This window comes from Saccopteryx bilineata, chromosome 5, assembly GCF_036850765.1.
Source record: "Saccopteryx bilineata isolate mSacBil1 chromosome 5, mSacBil1_pri_phased_curated, whole genome shotgun sequence".
Lineage (NCBI taxonomy): Eukaryota > Metazoa > Chordata > Mammalia > Chiroptera > Emballonuridae > Saccopteryx > Saccopteryx bilineata.
The window spans coordinates 95321838-95346720 of NC_089494.1; the positions used below are offsets into that span (position 1 = coordinate 95321838).

Consider the following 24883-nt stretch of genomic DNA (forward strand, 5'->3'; position numbering starts at 1 on the left):
AAGTGCCGAAAGTACAGCCAAAAAGGCAAAAACAGGTGATGATTAAATGAAAAATATGTAATGTTAAACTTAGGTTAAGTTTAAAGGTAAGAAATTGCATATTGCATTTTTTTATAATTAAGTTTTTGTGATTTCATTTTAAGTAAAGAAAGTGCAGTTTTAGTTTTGTTTAAAGTAAGGAAAACGCAGTTTTAGTTTATATTCAGTGTTAAGAGAGTGCCATTTTAGTTTATGTGTCTACAGTGCCTGCATCCCTTCCTCCCTCCCTCCTCCTCCACCATTCACCTCCGTTAGCCGCACTCGTCTGTCCCCAAGGTAAGAATACAGTACTAAATAACACTTTTTTATTTTATTTCATATATTTTGATATGCACTGGTAAAGTATACATGTGTATTTCTTAATTAAAAACATGACTTTTTTCATAATTTAGGATGGTTTGGGGATGTTTACAGGGCTGGAACAGATTAAATCTATTTCAGTTATTTTAAATGGGAGAAATTTGTTTGATATACGAGTTGACTAACTTACGACCTCGATTACAGAGCGAATTAAAGTCGTATCTCAAGGTGCCACTGTAATTTTGATTATTCATACCGACTGGCTATTGTGTTTGCTGTTTTCAGTTTTTTGTTTGACAGTCTAAGGCAAACAAGGTCAATGGTCAGTGCCCCTGTTTAAATAGTCAGGTATCACATGTTTTAAAATTCTTGTGGCACAACAGTATGCCTGCCATAGCAGAGTGGTTGAAAATTGCTGGCTTTTAAAGCAAAGAGAGCCGTTTTAAAAAATCAAAACAATGAGTCTGACAAGGCAGTGGTGCATTGGATAGAGAATTGGCCTGGGATGCTGAGGAGCCAGGTTTGAAACCCCGAGGTTTCTGGATTGAGCATGGGCTCACCAGTATGAGCATGGGGTTGTTGGCTTGAGCATGGAATCATAGACATGACCCCGTAGTTGCTGGCTTGAGCCCAAAGGTTGCTGGCTTGAATCCCAAGGTCGCTGGCTTTAGTCCAAGGTCCTAGCTTGAGCAAAGAGTCACTCCCTCTGCTTAAGCCTCTCACCTTCCCCCCCGTTAAGGCACATATGAGAAAGTAATCAGTGAACAACTAAGGTGCCACAGTTATGAGTTGGTGCTTCTTCTCATCTCTCTCCCTTCCTGTCTGTCCCTCTCTCTCTCTAAAAAGAAAGTTTTTAAAAATAAAATAAACAATAAAAACAGCAACAAAAAATCAAAACAATGATTTATTAAATCAGTTTTTGACTCATAAAAGGAATCTACTACATATTTATATGTAAAGGGTCAGGCAAAAGTAGGATTATAGTTCGTATGAAAAATAATACAACAATAAGTGATGATACAAGAACATAAACTATGTTTTGCATGCTCGCGATTGTAATGCTCTCTTTACCCCACCCTATATTTACAGTTTGTTTGGGTTTAAAAAATTTTTTTTCCTATTAATTTTAGAGAGAGAGGAAAGGAAAGAGACAGAGACAGGAACATTGATCTGTTTTGTATGTGCTCTGGCTGGGGATCGAACCAGCAACCTCTGTAGTTTGAGATTAAACTCTAACCAACCAAGCTGTGAGGCCTGTATTTACATTTTATCCAGCCCTCACGCATGGTTATCATTTGTGTTCATTGATTTCCAAGAAAACGTTATAGGCAGTTCTGAAAACTGCTCATATATTAGTAACACATAAACTTTGTTATCACATTGCCTTGTAACTGTGTATTCAGATTGTTTTTGTTAAAAAAAATATTATGAGAAGGAGCACAGTCTTTTCATCTAAAGCAATGGCCAATATTATACTTACTTTGTTTAATTCTGGAAGTTCATAGTGCTGTGGTTCTTTATAATGTATTTCTTTATGTAATCAGTTCTACCAATTTCTTCCACTTCTCTGACTATTCCAAATATCATAGTGAAATAAGTTATTTGTGCAGACCCTGTATAAACCCTCCTGTATAGGCCCAGAACTTTAAAAAACAGCAACTGTTTTTTGAAGCAAGGGTTAAAACAAGGAACAGACTTGACGTATTTTGGAGGTATGTTCTAGTATGAGATAGCTTTTACCTGAGTTAGTCTCCTTGAAGGTAGTGAAAAATATAGCAAACACTCTGTTCTCAGTAGCATGGCGTAAAACAACAGACATCACCAACACAGAAACCCAACATGGGTGGTTGGGCCACCAAGGAAGCGGTTCCAGGGTAATTATTGTTGCTGACAACATAGCAACTTACTGACATAATGGATAAATATACTTGGGTTTGAAGCCTCATAGGATTGTATTAAATCATTTAATTCCTCTACTGCCTTCCCTTCCTGATGCTAACCATCTAACTTCCCATGATATAAAGCAAATAACACTAACTTATCTGGCATTTTGATAACTACTAATGGAAGTGCAGAGTTTTTTTACAAACCCAAGGTCTTAGCCTTGTAGAAATATAACAACAATGTGGGCTCATCATTTGTATTTAAAATCCTTTTATAGCTTGGTGGCTGATGTGGTGGTATTCAACTCGGTTTTTAATATGGAGTCATTTCTCACTTCTATTGGAAAATTCATGAAGCTGATTCCTGATCACAGACCCAAGGATCTGGAAAGCATCATCAGACCCAAGTGCCAAGTTATTTACTTTCCCATCAGGTTTCCTGATGTAAGCAGGTCAGTATGTTTGACTCTGTTTTCAATGTTGTGTTAAAATATTCCTCAAATGTATAGAAATTGGCGTTCTTCTTGCCAATTTTAACTTCTCAGCATAAGCGTTGTTAATTAGAGAATCGAGTTCTATTTCATTGTGCTGTGATTTGCAAAGATTTTAAACAATAATTTGCCCAACCAATCACTAAATATTTAGTCCTGATACTGAGTTCTTCCTTTTTTTTCTATTTGTTTTTTCGCCAAAGCAAGTTATTTTGGCTTTTAACACTTACTGTTTTGGTTCTTTAGTTATTGTTTTGTTAAAGAAGTCATTGTCAAACCTATTCCTCAGTCTTTTGCATTCAGCTTTTGCCCAGTTGGTTCATGTGTATAATAGTAAATGTTCTAAGTAAATCTGTGTTAAGTTGCACTATTTGTGTTCCTTTCATTTTCTATGCTATTTTCTTCTTCTTTTTTCCTTCTTCCATTTTTTATTATATATTTATATTATCTTAATAAAAAGTTGAGTATTCTATGTTGGGTCATCAATGCACTTAACTGCCATTTCTCTTTCTCAGTTACTAAGGATATTTTTTATTACCCTTGTTGCTGGGCCCACCCTGAATTAGTAATGGATGATGTGGCTCAAAGGAAACTTTTAGAATCCTTTTTACTTTTGATTAAACCTAGCAAAATTGTTCTTACCACCAAAAGTATTTCTCCCTTGTGAATGGTAAGTTTATTTCAGAGGGATTCATACTAGCTGGATGTGGTACTGTTTTGTCACTGACTATGTCCTTAAAAAAGAGTTCAGGGACAGCTGTCTCTTCCCCATCCTTGAAGTGAAAGCAGGAAATAACTTCATGTCCGTACAAGCTGTGCAGGAGGTCAGCATTATTCTGTGTTATTGACTTAGAAGGTTTGCCCTGATTTTGCTGTGCAAACAGTTGTACTCAACTACACACCTAAAACTGGTTTATTTGAATATTTTGCTAGTTAAAAGTGAGTGAGTTATAAAACTTAAACTATTACCCCTTACCCAATCCTTACTTTATTGAGTTCAGAAAACAAACCCAGAGAAGCAGAGATGGTCTTTCACTCATACAGCTGGTTGTTGTTACAGACTACATTAAAGTTTAGACCCTATGAATTTTGATTCAATTTTCTGTTACTGTACAAGCTTCCTGTCAGTATAGGTTATTTGTCAAAAACATTTAATGATTTATTAACAGTTTTGAATACTATCAAGCTAAATGAAGTTAAGACAACAATAGATTTTCAGTTATGTACATCTATGTACATATATAATATGTATTTGTATAAATATAATTTTCTTATGTATGATTATACAATTTCAACTTTTAAAAATATATAGACATGCCTGACCTGTGCTGATGCAGTGGATAAAGCGTTGACCTGGAAATGCTGAGGTCACCGGTTCGAAACCCTGGGCTTGCCTGGTCAAGGCACATATGGGAGTTGATGCTTCCAGCTCCTCCCCCCTTCTCTCTCTCTGTCTCTCTCTCTCTGTCTCTCTCCTCTCTAAAAAAAAAATAAATTTATATATATATATATACACACACACACACACACACACACACATTATACTTTAGATGCATGGTTATCTTGAACACAGCTTATACTTTAAATCATATTTTTAAAATATGAATCTTATTTTTGATGTTTTTAAGTTTTTCATATAATATATAGTCAAAATATACATCTTTAAGCTGAATAGGTGGTTATAGCATATCTTAATTATTGCTGCTACAGAATTCCAAGTAAATACTGTTTTAAATTCATTTACATATGATGTATTTCTCCATCATCGTATGTTTAATATACCTGTGGCAATTGAATAGTTTATTAATTTGGACTGTATTACCATAAATACATCTAGCTAAATGGAAGAAGGTTAAAAAATATTGTGGCCAAGATAACATTCATAAGCAAGGTCTTAGCCCAGAGTGTTATTTGAATTATTTTCAAATGGTAATTCGCTTTATCCAACCCAAACTCATATACTGTATGTAAGTGATTATTTGCTTGAATGACAATCATTCTAATGCCTGCAGTCTTAAAAGAGTATTATTTTGTTGAGATGTTGAAAAATATTTAGTAATTCCAAAAGTAAAATAACCAAGGTGATTTAGAAAAAAAAACACAAGTTTTGCATACTTATATCTTTCTCCCTATACAAATATTATTTGGTCATGGAAAAAATGGATTTAAGTAAAAACAAAGCAGAAGATACAATTAAATTATTAATATGATGTGCTATAATAATATATAATAATGGATATTAATCAGAGTGGGGGAAGAGCCATAATTTTAGCAAAATATATGAGGCTGTATAACATTGATAACTGTTATAACTCAGAGCATGTCTGTCAAATAGGAATCCAGTATATTTGTGGCACCTGCTGCTACCTAATGCCCTCCTCACCCCTCACTGCTTCATTCTCAAAAATCAGAACAATAGTATAAAGAAAGTCTGTTCACTTGGAAATGTTTCATTCTATGCATTAAACATTTTGGGATGGGAAATTCCTTAAACACTGTAGTCGCACACACCTGTATTTGAGTCTTGACCTCCTTACTAGTGCTGTGACCTATGTAAGTGTAATGACCCTGAACTTAGGTTCTTCACAGGTTTAATCATTTTCCCCTGATCTCCGCATAGGTATGATATAGTGACTAAGTGATTAGTGTATGCTGAATGCCTAGCACAGTACCTGGCTCATAATAGACTGCCAATAAAGATGAGTTTATCTTATTACCACCCCACTTCATTGTTTTATAACCTAGCACATTTATGGCCACCTAAATATAAAGGACAGGCTTCTCCCTTTATTAATGAACACTAAAAAAGAGAGAGAGAAGTACTCTGCTCAAGGAGCAGCCTAATGTAAAGAAGGAGATTATTCTCTTCATCACTCTCACTCAGTCTTTTGACCTTACCAGAACCTGCCATCCACTCATTACTTTCATTGTTCTCTTGCCCTAACTTTCCTCCTTCTTTCTCCAACCTAATTTCCATATTCTATTGTGAAATTTACTGTCATGCTTATATTCTCCTTTGTACTTTTTCCTTCATATTTGATTAGGAGAAGACACCCAGCCATACTTATTAGCCGACTCTAAATTGATGACTCCTAAATTCGGATGGAACCTTTGATCTGTCTAGCAGACATACCACATTCACTCTCCTTGAAGTACCGAGTCATTCATTTTCTTTTCCTTGGAAACTTCCAATACTAAATCTTCTATCTTCATCCTCTGATCATGACAGAAAGTAGAAGCAATCAGGTGAGAATTTCTGTCCTCTGCCACCACCATGTCTACAGTTTAGTGTTTCTGGGTGCACAGCCTCCATCTTCACAGCAGTTACTGTGGGTGACCCTTGCTTCTGTCTAAGGCCCTTGCTTCTCTCCACTTCTTTGCCAGAGCCTGTCTTCTCCCATCCCTAAGGACCATTGATCCAGCAGGTTTTTCTTCTCTATTCTGTACCATTAGTTTTTCTTTCTTCTGGATCGTCCCTATTAGCATACAAAAAATACTATTAGCTTTACATCTTTTTTAAAAATTCTTTCTTGACTCCACTTCTCCCTTCTGCTACTGTCTCATTGCTTTCTTTCTCTTAGGAGCAGAACTCCTTGAAAGAGTGGATTATATTTGTTGTCTCTAATTTCATTCCTACTGTTCTGTCTTAGAGCTCCTTCCCAGAAACTGTTTTTGCCGAGGTCACCCATGCCTTCTGTGTCTCTGCATCCTGTGGTCAGTTCTCAGTCCTCATTTTACTTAACATAGCAGCAGCAGTTCACACACCGTGATACATTCTTTATTTGGCTTCTAGGACACAGTCCCAGCTTCTAGGAAACATAGCCAGTCTTTGGTACTGGATACATCATGCCTGTCAGATGATCAGTGGTCAACCAAACAGATTTTGCCATATGAATACTGTATCTTAGCCTATTTAGGCTGCTGTAATAAAATTCCACGGACTGGGTACTTCTCAGATGTGTTACTGGTTTCTTATCATTATCTTCCCCTTTAAATTAAACTAGCCTTTGGCATTCGTAATAGGTAAGGGGTTGGTAGAGGAGGAGCTGAGGATTGAAATAAGAAAAAAAGGTCAAGGGGTCAGGAGGTCAGCAGTGAGAGAATTATCTTGTGGAACAAAGGGGAGTGTTTTAAGGAGATGGCCAATAGTAAAATCAGAGGAGGGAGGTTAAATAAAGTGATGACTAAAGTGTACCCTTGAATTTTTCAATTAAAGTGTCAGTGGTACCCTACCCTGCATTCTGTTAACTCACGGAAGAGTTCTGTATGTTCTTTTTGATAGCCAGGGAAACTTAGAATTCAAGTCTAGATGATACTTTTTCTCTTTCTGACTCTCTCTCTCTTTCTTTCTCTTTGACACACATACACACAAACACACACACATATACACACTGCTCCTCATTTGATGGATGAAGGCCCCAAGGCCCAGAGCGGTGCAGTTTCTCCTGGTAATCACACAGCTAGATAAAGACAGAGCAGGAACTGGAACTCATATCTCAAAATCTCCATCCAGTGCTCAGCACACCACTTTTTGTAAATGCAATTTCAGAGGTCTTGATTGTCTGATTTTTCAGCTGACAGCAGATTAGCAGCATCAAATTGGGGGTGCGATAAAGGCAGGCTCCCTGACAGCAGTAAAAAGTGACAGCTGACTGGCAGCTTGACAACAAGGGAGGAGAGAGCTAAACTATTAAAAAAATATATGAGAAGTGAGAAAGCACAGCAGCCTGGAGCCGCTCTATGGCAGGGCAGCAACTCTGCACATAGAGGAACCCACTCGAGACAATTTCCGTGGTGTGCAGCTCGTACATCAGAAGGATGACTGCGATTTTATTGAGAGAATGATTGGTAGCCAGTAAATTCTGTTTAAGACATGTAAGGAAATGCATAGCAACTCTTGGCAGAAATTACAAATGATACTAAATGGAGGTAAGCATTATTCCCTACCGTAGGGTGTACACGAGCCATATTTAGCTAATGGGAGATAATAAACATCTGGACCCTTTGTCATGCACTTGTAGTATGTGTAAGCATAGGCAACTAAGGGACATTTCAATGACCTAACTCTTTCAGGTCTTTCTGACTGGAACCATTTTATGGACCAAACTTTTCTTTACTACTGGTATGTATCCACTAGCTTCTTTGGTACTGGATACATCATACTGGTCAGATGATCGGTGGTCAACCAAACAGATTTTGCCATATTAATACTGTATCATAACCTGTTTGGGCTGCTGTAACAAAATGCCCTATACGGGGTGGCCAATAAACAACAAACATCCATTTCTCATAGTTCTGGAGTCTAAGAAGTCCCGAATCAAGGCTCTGGCACACTTTGGTTTCTGGTGAAGGTTTACTTCCTGGTTTAGAGATGGCTTCTTTTCGCTGTGTTCTCACGTGATGGAAGGAGCAGGGGAGCTCCCTGGGGTCTCTTTTATGTAAGGGCTGTGCTGTATTCCCATTCCTGAGGGCTCCGCCCTCATGACCTATTCACCTCCCAAAGGCCCTACCTCCTAATAGTACAATATTGAGTGTTAGTATCGCAACAAATGAATTTTGAAAGAATGCAAATATTCAGCCTGTAGGTTATCAGAAGATAGGTAAGTTCTCAAAACTTGGTAGGATGAGATTAATAACTGAGATATATTACAAAGGAAAACTATTCTGTGTTGAAAGATATAGATTAGATTGAAAATTAAGGGAATTTTACTGTGCATTTCAAAGAGGCGTATTTCGCACAAAACTCCCTGGTGCTGGTGGGTATGTGATGAAGAGGAAAAAGGAAGCAATCCTGCAACCTCCTCTAGATTATTGAATTGTCGTAAAGGCAAGGGCTAGTAGAATTATGGGATATTATATATCCAGACCTTTGTGGGAGTCTCAGTCTTAGGAAATCAGAACATCCAAGGAATTGGCAACTTGCTTTCTGACAATATTATCTTTAAGGGAGAGCTAACCATAACAGCGAACCTTACTGACTCTTATTTTAGTCCTGCATGGTGCTAAATATTTTATACATGTATTAGCATTTTCTTCTTCCAACAATTCTAAAAGATATTTTTTCATTTGTAGTTGAAGACTCAGCCATAGAGAATGTAAGTAACTTTGTGACTACAGTCATACAGAAAGTAAAGGTAGAGTTAGAAATCAAATACTTTTTATCCTATTTTAGAACCCAGATTCTTAGCAGCCTGTCTATACTGCCTATTCCACAGGAGAAGTTCTGGTCTTCTGGTCCCTGGTACTTGACAGTGGCCAATCAAGAACAAGTGACCTTATGGAAGATAATCAACAGGAGCATCGAGTAAAGGGGACCTGTCGGCATAATGTATGAATGAAAGGACTTGGGTTTTACATAGCTGATTGTTAAAAAGTTGAAATTTTGAAAAAGAGGCTACCTGAAGAGGAATGAGAAATTTTAAGAAAGAATTCTGATAGTAACATTAAAAAAGGACCTAAACAAGCAGAATAAGAAAACTGCTTCAAAGAAACAGCTGTAGGATCAGACTGTTATTCTATGTATAAGATGACCATTTTTCCCCCTAGTGCTAGTTATCTCTTATTTACCCAAATTCCCCTCTTACAAGCGATTTTCTAGAATGACACCTGCCCTACAGGCCAGTGCGGATCCAGCACGTTTGGTGTTAAGGGTGGAGCAGACTGCGTGCGCACAGCACCTACAGGTTTGGTACTGAGGAAGTAGCTGTGATTTCCATATTACTAGGTTATCTGCACTTCCAACACGTTGGACCACATAATAATGTAGAAATACAGTGGATTGCCCTCTCCTTGAAGAAGATCATGTCTCCCAAAAGAATTCTGTCAGGTCCATCACAGTGGCACAATTAGGGAGTTTCTACAATGGGGATCGTCTGCTTCAAATAACATTCAGGTGTGTAAAAGGTGATGAGAGAGAAATGCTCCGCTGTCAGGGCTCCGTATGTGTATCTTTTGTCACTTATCTGTCTTCTCAGTCCCACTGTATTATGAAAAAGTTTTCATTTTTTTGTTATATTTATCCATAATTTATGAAAAGGGATCAAATATATGTGTTTCCAGTGGAGACCTTAAAAAATTATACATTTATTTATTTTGTTTTGAAAGGGTGAGTGGGTGCTGTATCCTTAGGAGTTGAAGTTTGGACTTGGAGTAGATTGAAGCACCTGTACTTTAAATGGAGAATTATGTGGTTTATCTGGGTTTCACGTCCCCCTTAGTTACCATGGAGAATGTCAAGGCTCAACCTTGCTGTGATCAGTAGGTAAGAACCTCATCTGTTGCTGTGATATTTCCGTCTCTATTTCCTGTTTCCCGTGATACTGGATCATCCGAGGTGCCACAGAGTAAACAGGAGTGGGTTTAGTTTAACCTGTGAATTTCCTCCTTTCGTAGTAGATTATGCATCCCAAAAATAGGAAATGTATTTAAAAACAATTTTTTTCTGCTTCCCTCCTTCTTTCGTTTTTTGACAATGAAGGAAGGAAGGAAACACGATGGGTCATTATGAGTCATCCATTTATTGAACTCATAAGCGTTTCTCTGCACGATTCTCTCTACCTTTTCCATGTAGCTAAAATGTAAAGCCAAAACAGTGGTTTATGGACTTGCCTAACTATTTTAGAAACAAAAATGTAGAATTTAAAAAACAGTGTGAAAACTTTAAATGAAAACTCTCTGGCTGTGCAAACAAAGATGTGGGGGCCTGAGGGCTTTTTGAAGAATTCTTATAAAGAGAACAGTATTTTACATTGCAAAGCAGATGTGTCAGAAAACAACAGCAGCTCTGTAATTTGAGAAATTGTGGGTTGGTGGGACAGAAGGCAGCCCCATGGCTCCCCACTGGAACTTTTTGTTTTTTACAGTTAAGTTCTGCTTTTAGGGGGGGCCTTGAAGGAAAACACCCTAATCTTCTTATCACATGTAGTTGTATTTCTCAGATATTTTGAGACTGTATTAGTGTTCGACTTATTAGTATAAATACTGCTTGTGTTCTAGGAAATAATAAAGTGGGTCTCACTTTCTTGAATATTATTCTAGGCCTGAAGTTGAAGAAGAAAAGCTTTGCCTTGCTTATACAAATTTAAACATACCCATATTTGCTAGTAATAATTTTGACTCTTCAAAATGAGTGCAAAAATATGTTTCCTTTAAGTGTCATTAAATTTTTTTTAGAGATTCATTGTACTAAAAAATATCTTTTGATAAATCATTCCAGTGTTGAACACCAGTCATTGTGATGGAATTGCCTTTATATCTAATGCAAATCTTTCTTGCTGCATTATATTGTAACCATTTTGCTGTTACTATCCTGGTTAAAGGAAGAGACTTTTGAGTTCAGCATCTGTATAATATCATTTTCTTTGTCTTTAGTTACATAGAACAAATTCTTGCTTACTCAAAATTTGTTTTTAATGAAATTATTGTCCATAGTAATGCCTAATTATAGCAGCTGGATGTCTGCTCCTTTCTGCTTATGCAATAACAAGCAAAGCACCAAAAAGTGCTCTGAATTCCCCAGCAACAACAAAGACTATCCTTTTATCATAGGATGATTTACCCCTGTTCTCTTTAAGTATAGAGATCATTTGGCATGATTTTGCATCAGATATTCTGTATACCTTTTTTTTTAGGTCCTTGTAGTTCTGTCCTAAGAAATTTAGGAGATAGGAAGCAAAGGCCACAAATCACAAGGTAGAGAAATAACTTAAAATCAGAGAACATACTCAGCAAAGGACTATATCAGCAACCCAACAGTCAGAAGAAGGCTTTCTACACAATGGGTATGAGTGTCATTTGACAAACTCAAACCAGAGTTGAGGACAATTCAGTAAAAGGTCCACTTAGGCTCCCCTCCCTTCCTCAGGCTCAGAGGCCATCACCGAGTTTCCCATAGCACAGTGACAGATTATCAGTGTAGAGTCATCAGGGCAAGAACAAATCATGTTATATTCTCAGTTCATTGTATGAAGACTATATAACCATGCAGGTTAGAAAGATTTTAAGTAAACTGTTTTGATATTTAAAGGATTAAGCTTTGTTATCATTCTAAAAATCACTTGTTTGGCCATGGCTAGTTAGCTCAGTTAGTTAAGAGCATGGTCCTGAAACTTTAAGGTTATTGGTTTGATCCCCGATCCGGGCACATGGGGGGAGCAACCAATGAATGCCTGACTGAGTAGAACAACAAATGAACGGTTCTTCCCCCACCCCCACCCCACTCTCTATCTCTCTAAAAAGCAATCAATTAAAAAAAATTAGCCTGGCTGGGTAGCTCAGTCAGTTGGAGCATTGTCCTGGAGCGCGGAGGTTGCCGGTTTGATTCCCCTGTCCGGTCACATAAAGGGACAACTTGATGTTCCTGCCTCTCTCTAAAAAAAAGAAAAGAAAAGAAAAGAAAAGGAAGAAAGAAAAAGAAAGAAAGAAAGAAAGAAAAGAAAGAAAGAAAGAAAAAAAGAAAGAAAGAAAGAAAGAAAGAAAGAAAGAAAGAAAGAAAGAAAAGCTAGATCACCTGTTCAAGTCATTCCATTTTGAGCAATGCTGAATAAGAGATGGGAGTTAGCAATATGATGTGTGTGGATTCTAGTTTGGCTTATATCGCTGACTACCACTGTTCAGCCCAGGGCAAATCCTTTAACCTCTCAGAGCTTTAGTTTTGCATCTATAAAACAAAAACTGAAATAGTACTACCTCTTAGGTTTATTATGAAGAGTGAGATAATTATTAAAGTATATCACAAATCAGTGCCTACAACCTAATAAGGGTTCAAGAAATGTCAGTGGTTTTATGAATATTCTCATTGTTGCATTTTAATTCTCTGTTTACAGGCTCTTTGACAAGCTCACATTCAGTATGACTCCAACTTCAAAAGTAAGGGGGAACAAAATTCTAAAAACTGTAATTATTTTATAAAACACCTGAGGATCTAAAGTTTATCACAAATTCATAATTTTAGGGATCGTCTTATATTCTATCAGCTCGTATAACTTGCATGAAATAATGTAGCAACCAAGAAATAACCATATTATTTCTTGCTATAGGGGGAAAGAAGGGGAAGATTAGAATGAGTGCAGAGTCACATTGTATAGAGAGAATAATTACAACTTGATTTGTGATAGTAAATGATCTTTGGGCCCAGAAGACATCGATTACTTTTGATTCAATTCAGTGAAGAGGTGGTAAGATTAGAAATGGAAATTAAGGCTGAGAAATTTGTACTTTGGCCTATAGTCACCGGGAGCTACTGCTAGACTATGAAACGGGGAATTTGGTATTGACAAACAATATTTATGGAAAGGATAGAGGAGGCAAAAAAGTTAAAAATCAACTGGATTAGGTTATTGAAGACTTAAACTAGGGAAGAGGCAAACAGATGAGAATGAGGAAATATACATAAACACACTGATTATAAACTTGGCAGGATCATATGGCAACTTCCTAGATTGGGGCTGTGTTGAGGGGTGATCCCAAAGTATTGATTATAATGACTGGGAAAATATCTCTTCTATTGAAATTGAAAAATTGGTTTGCTTGTGTAAAGATGGTGAACTCAGAGTTCTCTATGTTGAGTCTGAAATGTGCACTTAGAGTGCACTGTCTCCCAGGAAATGTCCTCTCTTACCTCTCAGTGTCACCATAGAACTCCACGTGATTTGATATATTGACCTGTGTATCTAGGAGTTCTAATTGGATTTCCTCTTTCCGCTGATGTTCTTGATACAGCTCAAACTTATTTTTTCCAACTAAATCCAAAATACCTGGGGTTTTTTTTGTCATTTGTTACTGTTTTATAAAAATTGGGAACAGAATTTGTAAATACACCATTAGATTTGTTAAACTCTTTATTTCTGGATAAGCAAGAGTATTGAATTGCTCTTCCCTTTGTCTTCTCAGAGTTCAGTAAGTCACTTTCAGTGCCTTTGGACAGGAAATCCTGAGATCAAGTACTTACTGTATGATGAGAGATCAGCATGGCAGAGTGCCTAAGAAAATGGACTGTGATGTCAGCAGAGTTGTGTTTAGACCTTTTCTGTTAACCAGTGGATGATGTTGAAAAAGTTGTTGATCCTGTCACACCTTTTATTTTCTCTTCTGCAAAGTAGAGAGAGTAATAGTCTCATTGGGTTGTTGAGAGAATTAAATGAGGTACTGTATATAAGATACTTAGTAAAAATCTTGAGGTATAGTGAGAAATAAATGAGAGTTGTTATTGTTGTCTTTAGTTTTTGTGTTCTTAAAATACCTTTTGTACTTTCATTTACCTATATGTAATTTAAAATTTTTTCTGTAGAGTCAGAACTCTGCTCCAAATTGTAGTTTGGTATGAATTCATTAATTTTAGGAGCATCAGATGATGTTTGCTTTTGTCAATTTCCATTTAAGAAAACAATGTTGCATTTTCTAGTACTGACATACCTTTACCATGCTGGACTGAGTGCCAAAATTCGACTTAGAAGTATTGCTAAGAATATTATATCCAAGTGGTATTCTATATGTATATTCTTGTCATGGGTGTTGTACACTATTGGCCTAATATAAGGTGAATCTCAGACCTTTCTCACATCTAGCAAGATTTGTATTGTTATCAGCTTTCTATCCGGATGAATGCTTTGAAATTATAAGCTTTCTTTAAGTTTAGTAGTGTTTGTTTTTGCTGTATTTCGCTCAGTGTTACCTACTATACTGTTTCCTACAAGTTTCTTTTTATTAATAAGTGTTTCTATGAAACTAGTTCTTAAGTAATTATCACTTTTTGTATTGTAACATTCCAATTTTGTGTATCAGTACTTTTAAATGGGGTGGTAAAGATACAATACAATATACAGATGGTATATAGTTGAATTGTATACCTGAAACCTATATAATTTTATTACTCAGTATCACTTCAATAAATTCAATTGAATTTTTTTAAAATAGCATACATAATAGTGATAATTCAATATAACTAATCTAGTTGTAACTGGATTGTTGTTCTAAGCTGAAATGTTGGTGCTGTTTTTTAAACACCATATAATTTTAGAAATGGTAGAGGTTTTCTCCCTAATCCCTTATTTCACCCTTAGCCACACACTAAAATTCATAAATAATTAGTAGACAAAGGGAAGAAGTGGCATTTTAGCACTTCTTCTCTCCTATCCTTGGAAATACCTTCCTTGTTTAAAATTCAGTCCAGTGCTTCCTGCTCTATCAGCTAACTCTTAAGTTCATCAATATGGCCTGGCACTCTAAATCTACTTAGATGTGGAGAACTGATTTATCTGTTTGGGACACCCATCTCGATTCAAACCCACTTCAAATCTGCTCTATGAAGTATCAGCTGATGTCATGAGAGGCCCGAGTAATTCTATGGAGAGATGGAGAATCTAACTATCACGTTTCATTTTTATAACACCCAAACTGATTTTGTAATACCAAGTCTTAAAGTGTGTGTTATAATTATTTTCCATTAATTAAAGGAGTTTCTGCCTGGGGCTGTGAGAATAGATTTGAAAGGACATTAGAAGAGACAGTGGGAAAGAGGAATATCTGGGATAAGGTGATGGATTCTTAAAAAGTTTGTAAGTTTTAAAATTATTGTACAATGAACTGATATAGGAAAATCAGAGAAAAATGTCAATCCCACTTCTATTAACAAACTTGTTTTAGTTTCAGTTTTAGGTCATTGATTTTCTCTTACGAAAGAATAGAATTAGAACTTTCCAGAACTGGAAGAGTACCTAAGAAATTAAAACTTTAAAGATCTTTCACTTAATAACTTGGGAAACATCAGCAGAGAGGTTTTCCCCCCTGAGTTTTTAGAGCTCTATTGTGGGAGAAACAATTTCAAAGCCAGTTGAAAAATTGATGAGATTGTTAGACTGTGCACCCAGGGTTGGTTGTGGCATTAGTTATTAGTAAGGTAGGATTGACCAGGTCTGATGAGATAATGAATTTCATCAGGAATTGATGGTATTCAGAAATTTCCTAGAAGAGTCTCAAATATTTCAGTTGCATCACAACTTGTTGCAGTTTTTCACTGAAAATACCTAATTCTTCAATCTGTAACTCATTTGGAGATGAAAATGCATATGACTCAGCCAACTCTATTTGTTTATAACATGTTTCTCTTCCAGTAAACACCGGGCTACTTATATAAAACTTATTCTAAGAGTGAGAAAGAGGAATTTTCAGCTTTTGAAACTCAGAACCTGAAAATAAATTTGATCTTCTCCTATTTCTGGGATTCGGTACTACAAATGCTGAGTGAACCAATATTACTTAAACTATCAAGAATACTTATGCGTCCTTTTTGCAAATTTTCTATGACTAGAAAATTTTCTTATGCTTTGTCTCCATGTCTCTCTCCGAAGACTACTAAATTTTCTGTGGCGTGACGGCTTTGGTGATTTGCCTTTCTGCCTCTTCTGAAGACTGTCAGGGGAATGCCTCTCTTTACCCTGGAGACCTGTTTGGAGACCTGGCTGATGCCCTGCAGGGGTGAGCTGATGGTGTTCATTCAGAAGCCACCACAGTGGTGGGGAGGTTGAGCGTGGTGGCGGAAGTCTCAAGGGGTGCAGAGGGAAAACGAACTGTGAGTCACACTGTGCTTTCGGTCTCCGGTCTCGGGTCTCGGGTCTCAGGTCTCGGCTCAGCCGCTTTCTAGATGTGCATCTTGATCAGATTATGTCACTCTTTCTCACCCTTAATTTCCCTAACATTCAATCATAGAGTAAAGTGAGGACTGAGAGAAAACATCGATAAATTGTTTCACATGGTGCTCATTTAGATTCTCTGCACATCTCCCTGCCTTTCCCCATCATACCTGCTATGTTTTTGTTTCCAATTTTAATTGCTCTTCACAGGTGTCTGAACTAATTTCTTTGTGTTGCTACCTTAATTTCTGATGCATTTGATGATTATTAAAAAATATACAGTTTAATTTGCTCTCATATGGCTAATCTACACACCACTATATTGTTTAGTTGGTGTTTTTCCCTCTCTTCTCCCATGACTAACTGAATTCATTTAACTAACTTTTTATAAGTAGTTACTACTTTTAAAATGCTGGGGATATCCAACACCCTTTTTCTGTTGCTTCTGGATACTTTTCACCCTATTTGTTTTGTTTACTTTTAAGTCTTCTTTTGTCTGTCTTGCTCAGGGTTGGGCTTGCGGAGTAGTCAATATAAGTTGGGGGAACTACATTTTACCTTTTGGACAGTGAAGCAGCTATTCACATCATTATATGCAACTGTGGAGTGCTGTACTCTGATGGAAAACATGTTTCCACTTGCGTTTACAGCCCCTTTTACAGCTCATGAATGTGCAGGTTGGTTGAGGGTGCAGTATGTCTACTTGAAAATACATAAGTAAGCATTTTATGGCAATGGGTTATTATTTATTTCGTAAACAGAAGGTATGGCTTAGAGAGGCAGGTGGCAGGAAAAAACTAGTTTGAGATTATATAGTTTATTGCAGATAAATCTGAGACACAGAGAATGTACCCAAAGCTAACTAATTTTAACAACCTCTTAGATACTTAGTTATTGTGTCTGGCAGAAACTCTTCTTGGTGCTACAAAAAAAAATTGTATTAGAATTGTGGCTCTCCAGAAATATAATCCTTGGGCGATAAACCTCCTTCCAGTTGTTCAAACATCATTCCATGCAGTTTGTCTTTGGAATCTAATTATATGACCTGGATAATAGTACATGGCGATATGTATGCCCTCAAATAATGTGATTTTTTTTCTTCTTAAAAAAATTCAATCCAACAATTATAACCATGCTGATAAAATATACCCTCCAATTGTGATTTTCAACATTGACTATATCTTATATCACCTGAGAGTTTTTTTGTTTTTTTATTTTATTTATTCATTTTAGAAAGGAGAGAGAGAGGGAGAGTGAGAGAGATAGAGAGAGAAGGGGGGAGGAGCAGGAAGCATCAACTCCCATATGTGCCTTGACCAGGCAAGCCCAGGGTTTCGAACCGGTGACCTCAGCATTTCCAGGTCGACACTTTATCCACTGCGCCACCACAGGTCAGGCCACCTGAGAGTTTAAAAAACATTTTTTGGTTTTCCAGTTTAATTAAATCAGAATCTCTGGTATTGTTCTTTGTTTTGTTTTGTTGTTACTGAGAGAAAAAGAGAGAGAGGGAGAGAGAGAGAAAGAGAGCTAGTAAGGAAGAGAGATAAGAAGCACCAACTCATAGTTGTGTCATTTTAGTTGTTCATTGATGCTTTTTTGTATGTGTCTTGACTGGGGGGGTTCCAAGTGAGCCAGTGACCCCTTGCTCATGCCAGTGACCTTAGGCTCAAGCCAGTGACATTGGGCTTTAAGCCAGCAACCATTCAATGAACCTACGTTCAAACTGAATGAACCTGTGCTCAAGGCAGTGACTTCTAGATTTTAAATCTGGGACCTCAGCATGCCAGGTTGACACTCTATCCACTGTGTCACCACCAGTCAGGCTATTTTATTTTCAAGTTCCCCAGGTTATTTTACTGTGCAGTCAAGGTTGAGAACCAATGACCTTAAAGCATCCCTACTAAATAACAAGTCTCTGGAAGGTCCATGTAACAGCAGTAGCCTCTCCTGGTTAGACCATGACACTTTTTCAGGATTGCCCAAATGTATGTTCCTGCCTGCAGTTGTCCTTAGGCAATCTAGAGTGAAAATTCAGTGTCCTTATGAAAATGAACTTGTATAATTCTCTGGCTTTCTTGATAATAAATAAGCAAATGTTAAAAATTGTATTTATCCTTGATCTCTTTCTCCATACGTGTTGGCATACCTCCATTTCCCATTGACTTAACATTCAGTTTTTCTCTTCATTATTTTTCTTGGGTGACATTGGGAATTTTTACCATCTGATGAAGGCAGATGTATTTTCAAATAAAAATGTCTTAAGCATTTGTTCTTCCTACTACTTCTTTCTTTGGCAGAATATTCATATCGTTGATAAATAATTTGCTTTCTTTAAATACCTTTTCATATACTCTTTGTAGCATGTTTCATGGATATTTTAACCTAGTTTTATGGTTTTTCATGAAATAAGGTATTTTCTAAATATGTTATGCTGAATTTAACTGAAATAAGCAGTTGTACTGTATGTCTTTAAAATGATGATGATTTATTGCATTGTAGGGTAACACTTTCATCCTGAAGATTCCAAAGCACATTGCGAATGGTTACAAATTATACAGTGAAGCACAGTCACCATAGTAGAGTGAAGCATGGCAGCTGTTTAACAGCTCATTGCAACACTACACAGCAGGTTAGGGTAGGAAGTGAAGAATAATACTGGATTCACTTGAAAAATTGCTAGGGGGGTGAGTTAAACAGAATATAATTACCTAAGTTGGAATTTTTCCAGGACATAAGGCTAACACCTTCAGTCTGAGAAGATAAAGCTCTGATTCTTTAATAACCACATATTTGCAGTCTACATAACTGAATCGTAAGGGTGCTTCTGCCCACTTTAAACCATCACTGTATGCCCTAATGGTGTTCCAACTGGGATTTAAATAAAACAAAGACCACTTTTTAAAAACACACACGTTCACACTAATTCAGGGGAGATAAATAGATTTCTATTTGCATGCCGTCTTTGGCTTTTATTGGTTGGAACTTGTTGAGGACTTTGAGGCCACGCTCAGGCTTAACAAAAAAAATCATGATAGATTAGTGATACCTGCCACGGGCATGGGAAAAGTAGTGCCTACACGCGTGCCATGTTTTTGTCAACCTGGCACTAATACATAGCTACTGCTATCCTGGAGGATTTAGCAATACTCTGAGGTCTTTTCAAATCTCCTGATTATTTTTCATTACTGCTGCAGACTTATTTAAGTTTTCCCGAGAAAGTTTTAGAAGAAAGGGGTATGGACCATTCACTAGTAACCATGATTGGTGGGTTAGAGATGAAAAGATATAGCTTTAAGTAAAAAGAAAAAAAAATGCTCAAAGCAACAAATGTCCAGCAAAACAACAACAACAAAAAACAATGTGGTGTCAGGCTGGATTTTCATTTGGAAAAACAATCAGTGTCAGGGGAAATCAAATGGAAATTAAGCTCAGGAATACAAGATTGTAGAAATGTGTTACCAAGTCAAGGTGCACACTGGAAATCAGCGTTTGGTTTGTTTGAGGCATGTTGGGAATATAGGGTAACAAGACCATCGAGCCTTGAGCCCTGAGTCTGAGAGCAGCACCAGGGATAGCTCCCAGCGATTATGGCTCTACTTGGCTCCTTGATACTTTCCTGTTCAGCTCTGTCCTTCAGTCTGGTGCAAGCAGCTCTGTGGCTTATTAATGCCCATAAATTCAGGAAAATGACCCTTTTATCCTTAAATGTGAATATTAGCAATTAGTTCATGGGTGAGGTATTACAATAAATTTTACATACATTATTTCATGTACATAACCTTAGCATTAGGTAGTATAACATATTTACCTAAGAGAAGCTGAAGATATATGAATTTCCCATAGTTGCATTTCAAATAAAGGGTTAAAGCTGAATCAAACTTTGATCTGTCTGCACCAAAGCTTGTGTTCAAAAGGCTGAACCACAAAGTTACATGAGAAGAAGATAATTTGAGTGATACTTGCTTCCATGAAGCAGGTGACTGAAGGGACATTTTGGGGTTTTAGAGTACAGTTGAGAAGGGAATTGAAAATGCTTCTATCAATAGTAACAGATCACTAGAGTGTATGTAATTTGTGTGTTTTTCTCTGCTTCAGAATTATTATTGATAGAGTTGTGAGAACTTATAGACAGTTTTCTGTGCTTCTTTTTTGCTATGATGGAAGTATTCAAGTAATAGAATCATGTGTCAGCTTGTTTAGAGAGAATTCCTGCATATCTGTGAATTTGGTGAAAGTGACCTTTAAGTTATTTATACTCGATATTTTGGTTCTATGTCCTATCTCTCTATTATATTTCCTATTTTATTTTCCCCAGTACATGCTGGTATGAATTGCTGTATGAAACTTGTTTCACTCTGATTTAGATGAAATCTTAAGCTTCTTTTTTTCAAATGTGCAAACATCTAATATAAAAAAATTGAGGATAAAAAGTATAAATGGTTTTTAAATTTATAGTAATATGCCCTAACTCTTTCTGGAAGTTGGTTTTCTTTTAATTTGTTGGAGTTTCCAGGAAGGAGCTCTAATTTTTGGTTAGTTGATTTAACTTAATAAAATGGCTTGGTATAATTAATCTTTTAAAGTTCTAAGTAAAATAATAATGTATCCTTTTCATTAGACAAAGGATGATGTGGGGGAAAAACATTTTATTTACTTATCTACATTTTAAAATAATGTTAATACTTTATATAATAGGAATGACAACACAATTTTATATCTGAAGCCTTTCAGTCCAGTTTATGCCTGAAACAAATTCAAATGTTTAAGTTTTAAAATTATTAAAAATACCATATAGTGGAAGGACTGATAGACCCTTAATCATAGTAATGCTGTTATATCATGATTAAAGACTCTGTAAGTTATTATTTTACCTTTATGATAGTAAAAATAATATTCTATCATTCTAACAACAGTGTGATATTATGATTGGGAAAGTGGAGGAGACCATATGGATAATAGTTGTTTCCTGTTTTCCAGAAAACTCATCTTTTTCCTTTTAGGTATGTTGTTATGATAGTGTGTCAAAATCTACTTATATGGCTTTAAAATCTTTATAGCTAGATTATTTCAACAGTTGTAAAAAGTAATGAGAGATAATCCAATAATTTATATGGTGTGTAAAAGTAGATATAAATCATTTATTATACAGGTATATTTGCCTTCCTTTTAGAGGATATTAGCTATAGGAGGAAAAATGTGTGTGTGTGTGAAAGAGAGAGACATCATTTTGGATATTTTGAGGCAATCCTATTGCCTCATACACAGACCATTCAAATGTAAGGGTTTTCAACTCTGGCTGCATAGTAGAACCCTATGGAACTTTAAAAAATTCTATGGCCCTGGCTGGTTGGCTCAGTGGTAGAGCGTCGGCCTGGCGTGTGACAGTCCTGGGTTTGATTCCCGGCCAGGGCACACAGGAGAAGCGCCCATCTGCTTTTCCACCCCTCCCCCTCTCCATCCTCTCTGTCTCTCTCTTCCTCTCCCGCAGCCAAGGCTCCATTGGAGCAGAGTTGGCCTGGGCACTGAGGATGGCTCTGTGGCCTCTGCCTCAGGCTCTGGAATGGCTCTGGTTGCAGCAGAGCGATGCCCCAGATGGGCAGAGCATCACCCCCTGGTGGGCGTGCCAGGTGGATCCCAGTGGGGCACATGTGGGAGTCTGTCTGACTGCCTCCCTGTTTCCAACTTCGGAAAAATACAAAAAAAATAAATAAATAATTAAAAGATAAAAAATTCTAGTCCTGCCTGGTGGCTCAGTGGAAAGAGTTCAACCCAACTTATGGATGTCTTGGGTTCAATTCCCGGTCATGGCATTCAGGAAAAGTGACCGTCTGCTTCTTCCCCCTCCCACATTCTCTCCCTCTTCCCCTTCCTCAGCCCATGGCTAGATTGGTTTGAGCATGTCCCCAGGCACTGAAGATAGCTCTGTTGGAGCACAGCAGCCTCAGATGCTAAATATAGCTCAGTACTCCAACATCACCCCAAGATGGGGTTGCCAGGTGAATCCTGAAGATGGGATTGCCAGGTGGATCCTGGTTGGGGCACATGTGGGAGTCTGCCTTACTATCTCCACTCCTCTCACCTAAGTAATAATAATAATAATAATAATAATAATACCAAAATAATAAAACATTTGATGCCCAGGCAGCACCCATATAAATTTCTGAGGATAGAACCTAGCTATCAGTACATTTTGAAGTTTCCCAGGTTGGGAACCACTGACACAAATACTTAGTAAAGTATTTAAATCTTGTACTCATTATGGTGGTAGAATGATTACTGAAATTTTAGGACTGATCATAATATAAATAAAATATAGGCTGAAATAGAATTTTATCTAGTGTTTTTTCTTTAGCAGTAACTTAAGTAAAACACCTAGAGAAAGATGTAAAACACCACAATTCACCTGACCACTTGTACTGTTTTTTCTTTGACTCCAGCTGCTAGCCAGCATTTGACCTAAATCTTGATGATTAATAGCTCTTATAATATTTTCTTAGCTAATGTAACTTCAATTGCAATACTTTTTCTTCTAATGTCTTACCCCTTGTAAAATAGCACTACACTGTTTTTCTCAATATATTCTACTGACACTTGGTCCCACAGATTAATTATAAATTGCATAGAAGTACTGCCCTTTGTCAGTTTTAAATGTGTGGCTTTATCTTCTCTTTTTCCTTGTCTTCCCAAGCTAAATGGAATTAGAAGCTTAAAGAAACTTGTTTAACATAGAATCTATCCCTGTTCTCTTATTTGAAACAATAATGCTATTAATTTTCATCCTAGACACTTTGGTTTCTTTACTGTTTTCATTGTTATTATAATTAAAAAAAGAATCATCTCTATTTTTGCAAACCCATTTATTTTACAACATTGTATAAACATCTTTTTAAGGAGTAGTTTTCTTCAAATGCTGTGTTATTATTTTTTTTTACCCGATGGATTCTCTCCATAGATGTGATCGGAAATATCAAATAACTTTTTAGTTTTTTATTATCTTCTTCTCTTTTTCTCAAAGGAGAAGATGAAAGGGGAAAGGGTATCAAAAGGGACTTAGTCAACCATGGAATAAATTTTGGGCCACTTGGCCATGGGTACTTTAACATACCCAAGGTAGACGGAGAGCGTAACTTTTGGGCTGAGATCATTTATCACTGAAGTTGTAATGCTGGCACAGCTCTGCAAGTATTTTCTTCCAGGCTTTCATAGATATTCTGCAAGAGAGGTCTTTTGTGAAAATGGTGTTGGGTACTGTAAAGTAGAGGGTATTCCAGGAGGGATTCTTGTGCAGTTATTTAATGTTACTTTCACAATACTTTTTGTTCCCATTACAATTCCGGAATCTTTGACCAGAGGGTAGAGACAGCTAACACTGAGTCTTTGCTGTTTCTGCTAAGTGATGGAAGAGGAAGAAATGTGGCCTCAGAGGGTTATAGTTAAAGTGTGAGAACTATCGTTATTGCTGAGATGCTGCCCCAGTTACCACCCCTTTGAAGGAGGGTGAGGTAGGGTAGGAAAATGTGGAAAAAGGAAAACTGATTAGAAATAATATAGAATTGCCATGACTGTATCTTCATGAAACATGATTGTCATCAATCAAAGGCAGAGTCAGTTGTATGTTTCTGTGGTTTAGGCAGCTCTTGGAATGATATGATTTAAGAGCTAGCCGAGAAGATCCCAGATTTTCTCCCAACCTCTCTCTACTACTTCCTGAAATTCTGCCGCCAATGAGCAAAGTAGTTCTGACTGGTATTCCTGCTTGGAGCTGGAGGTCACTGAAATTATATATAAAATTTTATGGGAATGTGCACATGTGCATGTTTTTTTAGAAGACCCACAGCTTTCATCAGAGCTTTATGTTCCATAAAGATCCTACTTAAAAGCAGATGTACATAGTATAGTTTTTATTTATAATCTAGCGAGAACTTAGTCAAAGGATTTTCCTTTTGATACCTAATTGAGCTGTGCTCATTGATTTTTTTTTTTTAAAGTGGGATGGAGGTTAGAGATTTCTAACCTTCTATTTTACAGATAAGGAATTAACTCTGAGATCTAAAACTACAACTTAGATGTTCCAACTCCAAATTCTTGTGTTCATTTTCAGAAGCACAGAGGATAGAGTTCTAGGTGGGAGCTAATACAGAATTTGTGGCAGGAACCTCAGGCTTTCCATGCCTGGTGCCGAGGACAGACGGTCCAGGGGGTGAGGTGTGCTGGAAGGCAGGGAAGGGTCGTGCTAAAGAAGGTGGGAAGGTGGCAGGACTGAAGGGTCTCACATACTTTCACCACGTTTGGTCATCTGACACTAGAGGGAATTGCAACTGCATTCTGAGAAGATCTTTATTATATGCCACAAGTTTTGGATATTTTCTTTTGCATTCTTTCATAAAATCTTTGGAGATTTATCGTAGGACTCTCCAACACTTAGCTATCTGTTACCTAACATCCTAATGACATGTAGTAACAGTAACTGTCACTTTTCTGTGGTGTAGCATTTAAAACTACTTCATGCTTTTTCAATTTGTGAATTAATTTTATACTTTAA

General features: G+C 36.9%; 1 protein-coding gene across 16 annotated transcripts in view; it reads left to right on the forward strand.

The window, feature by feature from the left end:
• The window catches only part of GTDC1 (glycosyltransferase like domain containing 1), a 461161-nt gene that overhangs the window by 230790 nt on the left and 205488 nt on the right, over positions 1–24883 (forward strand). For all 16 annotated transcript variants that reach the window (XM_066279614.1, XM_066279615.1, XM_066279607.1 and 13 more), the window contains one exon: positions 2501–2674. In XM_066279614.1, the coding sequence (XP_066135711.1) occupies positions 2501–2674 (174 nt within the window). The remainder of the gene's footprint in view (positions 1–2500; positions 2675–24883) is intronic.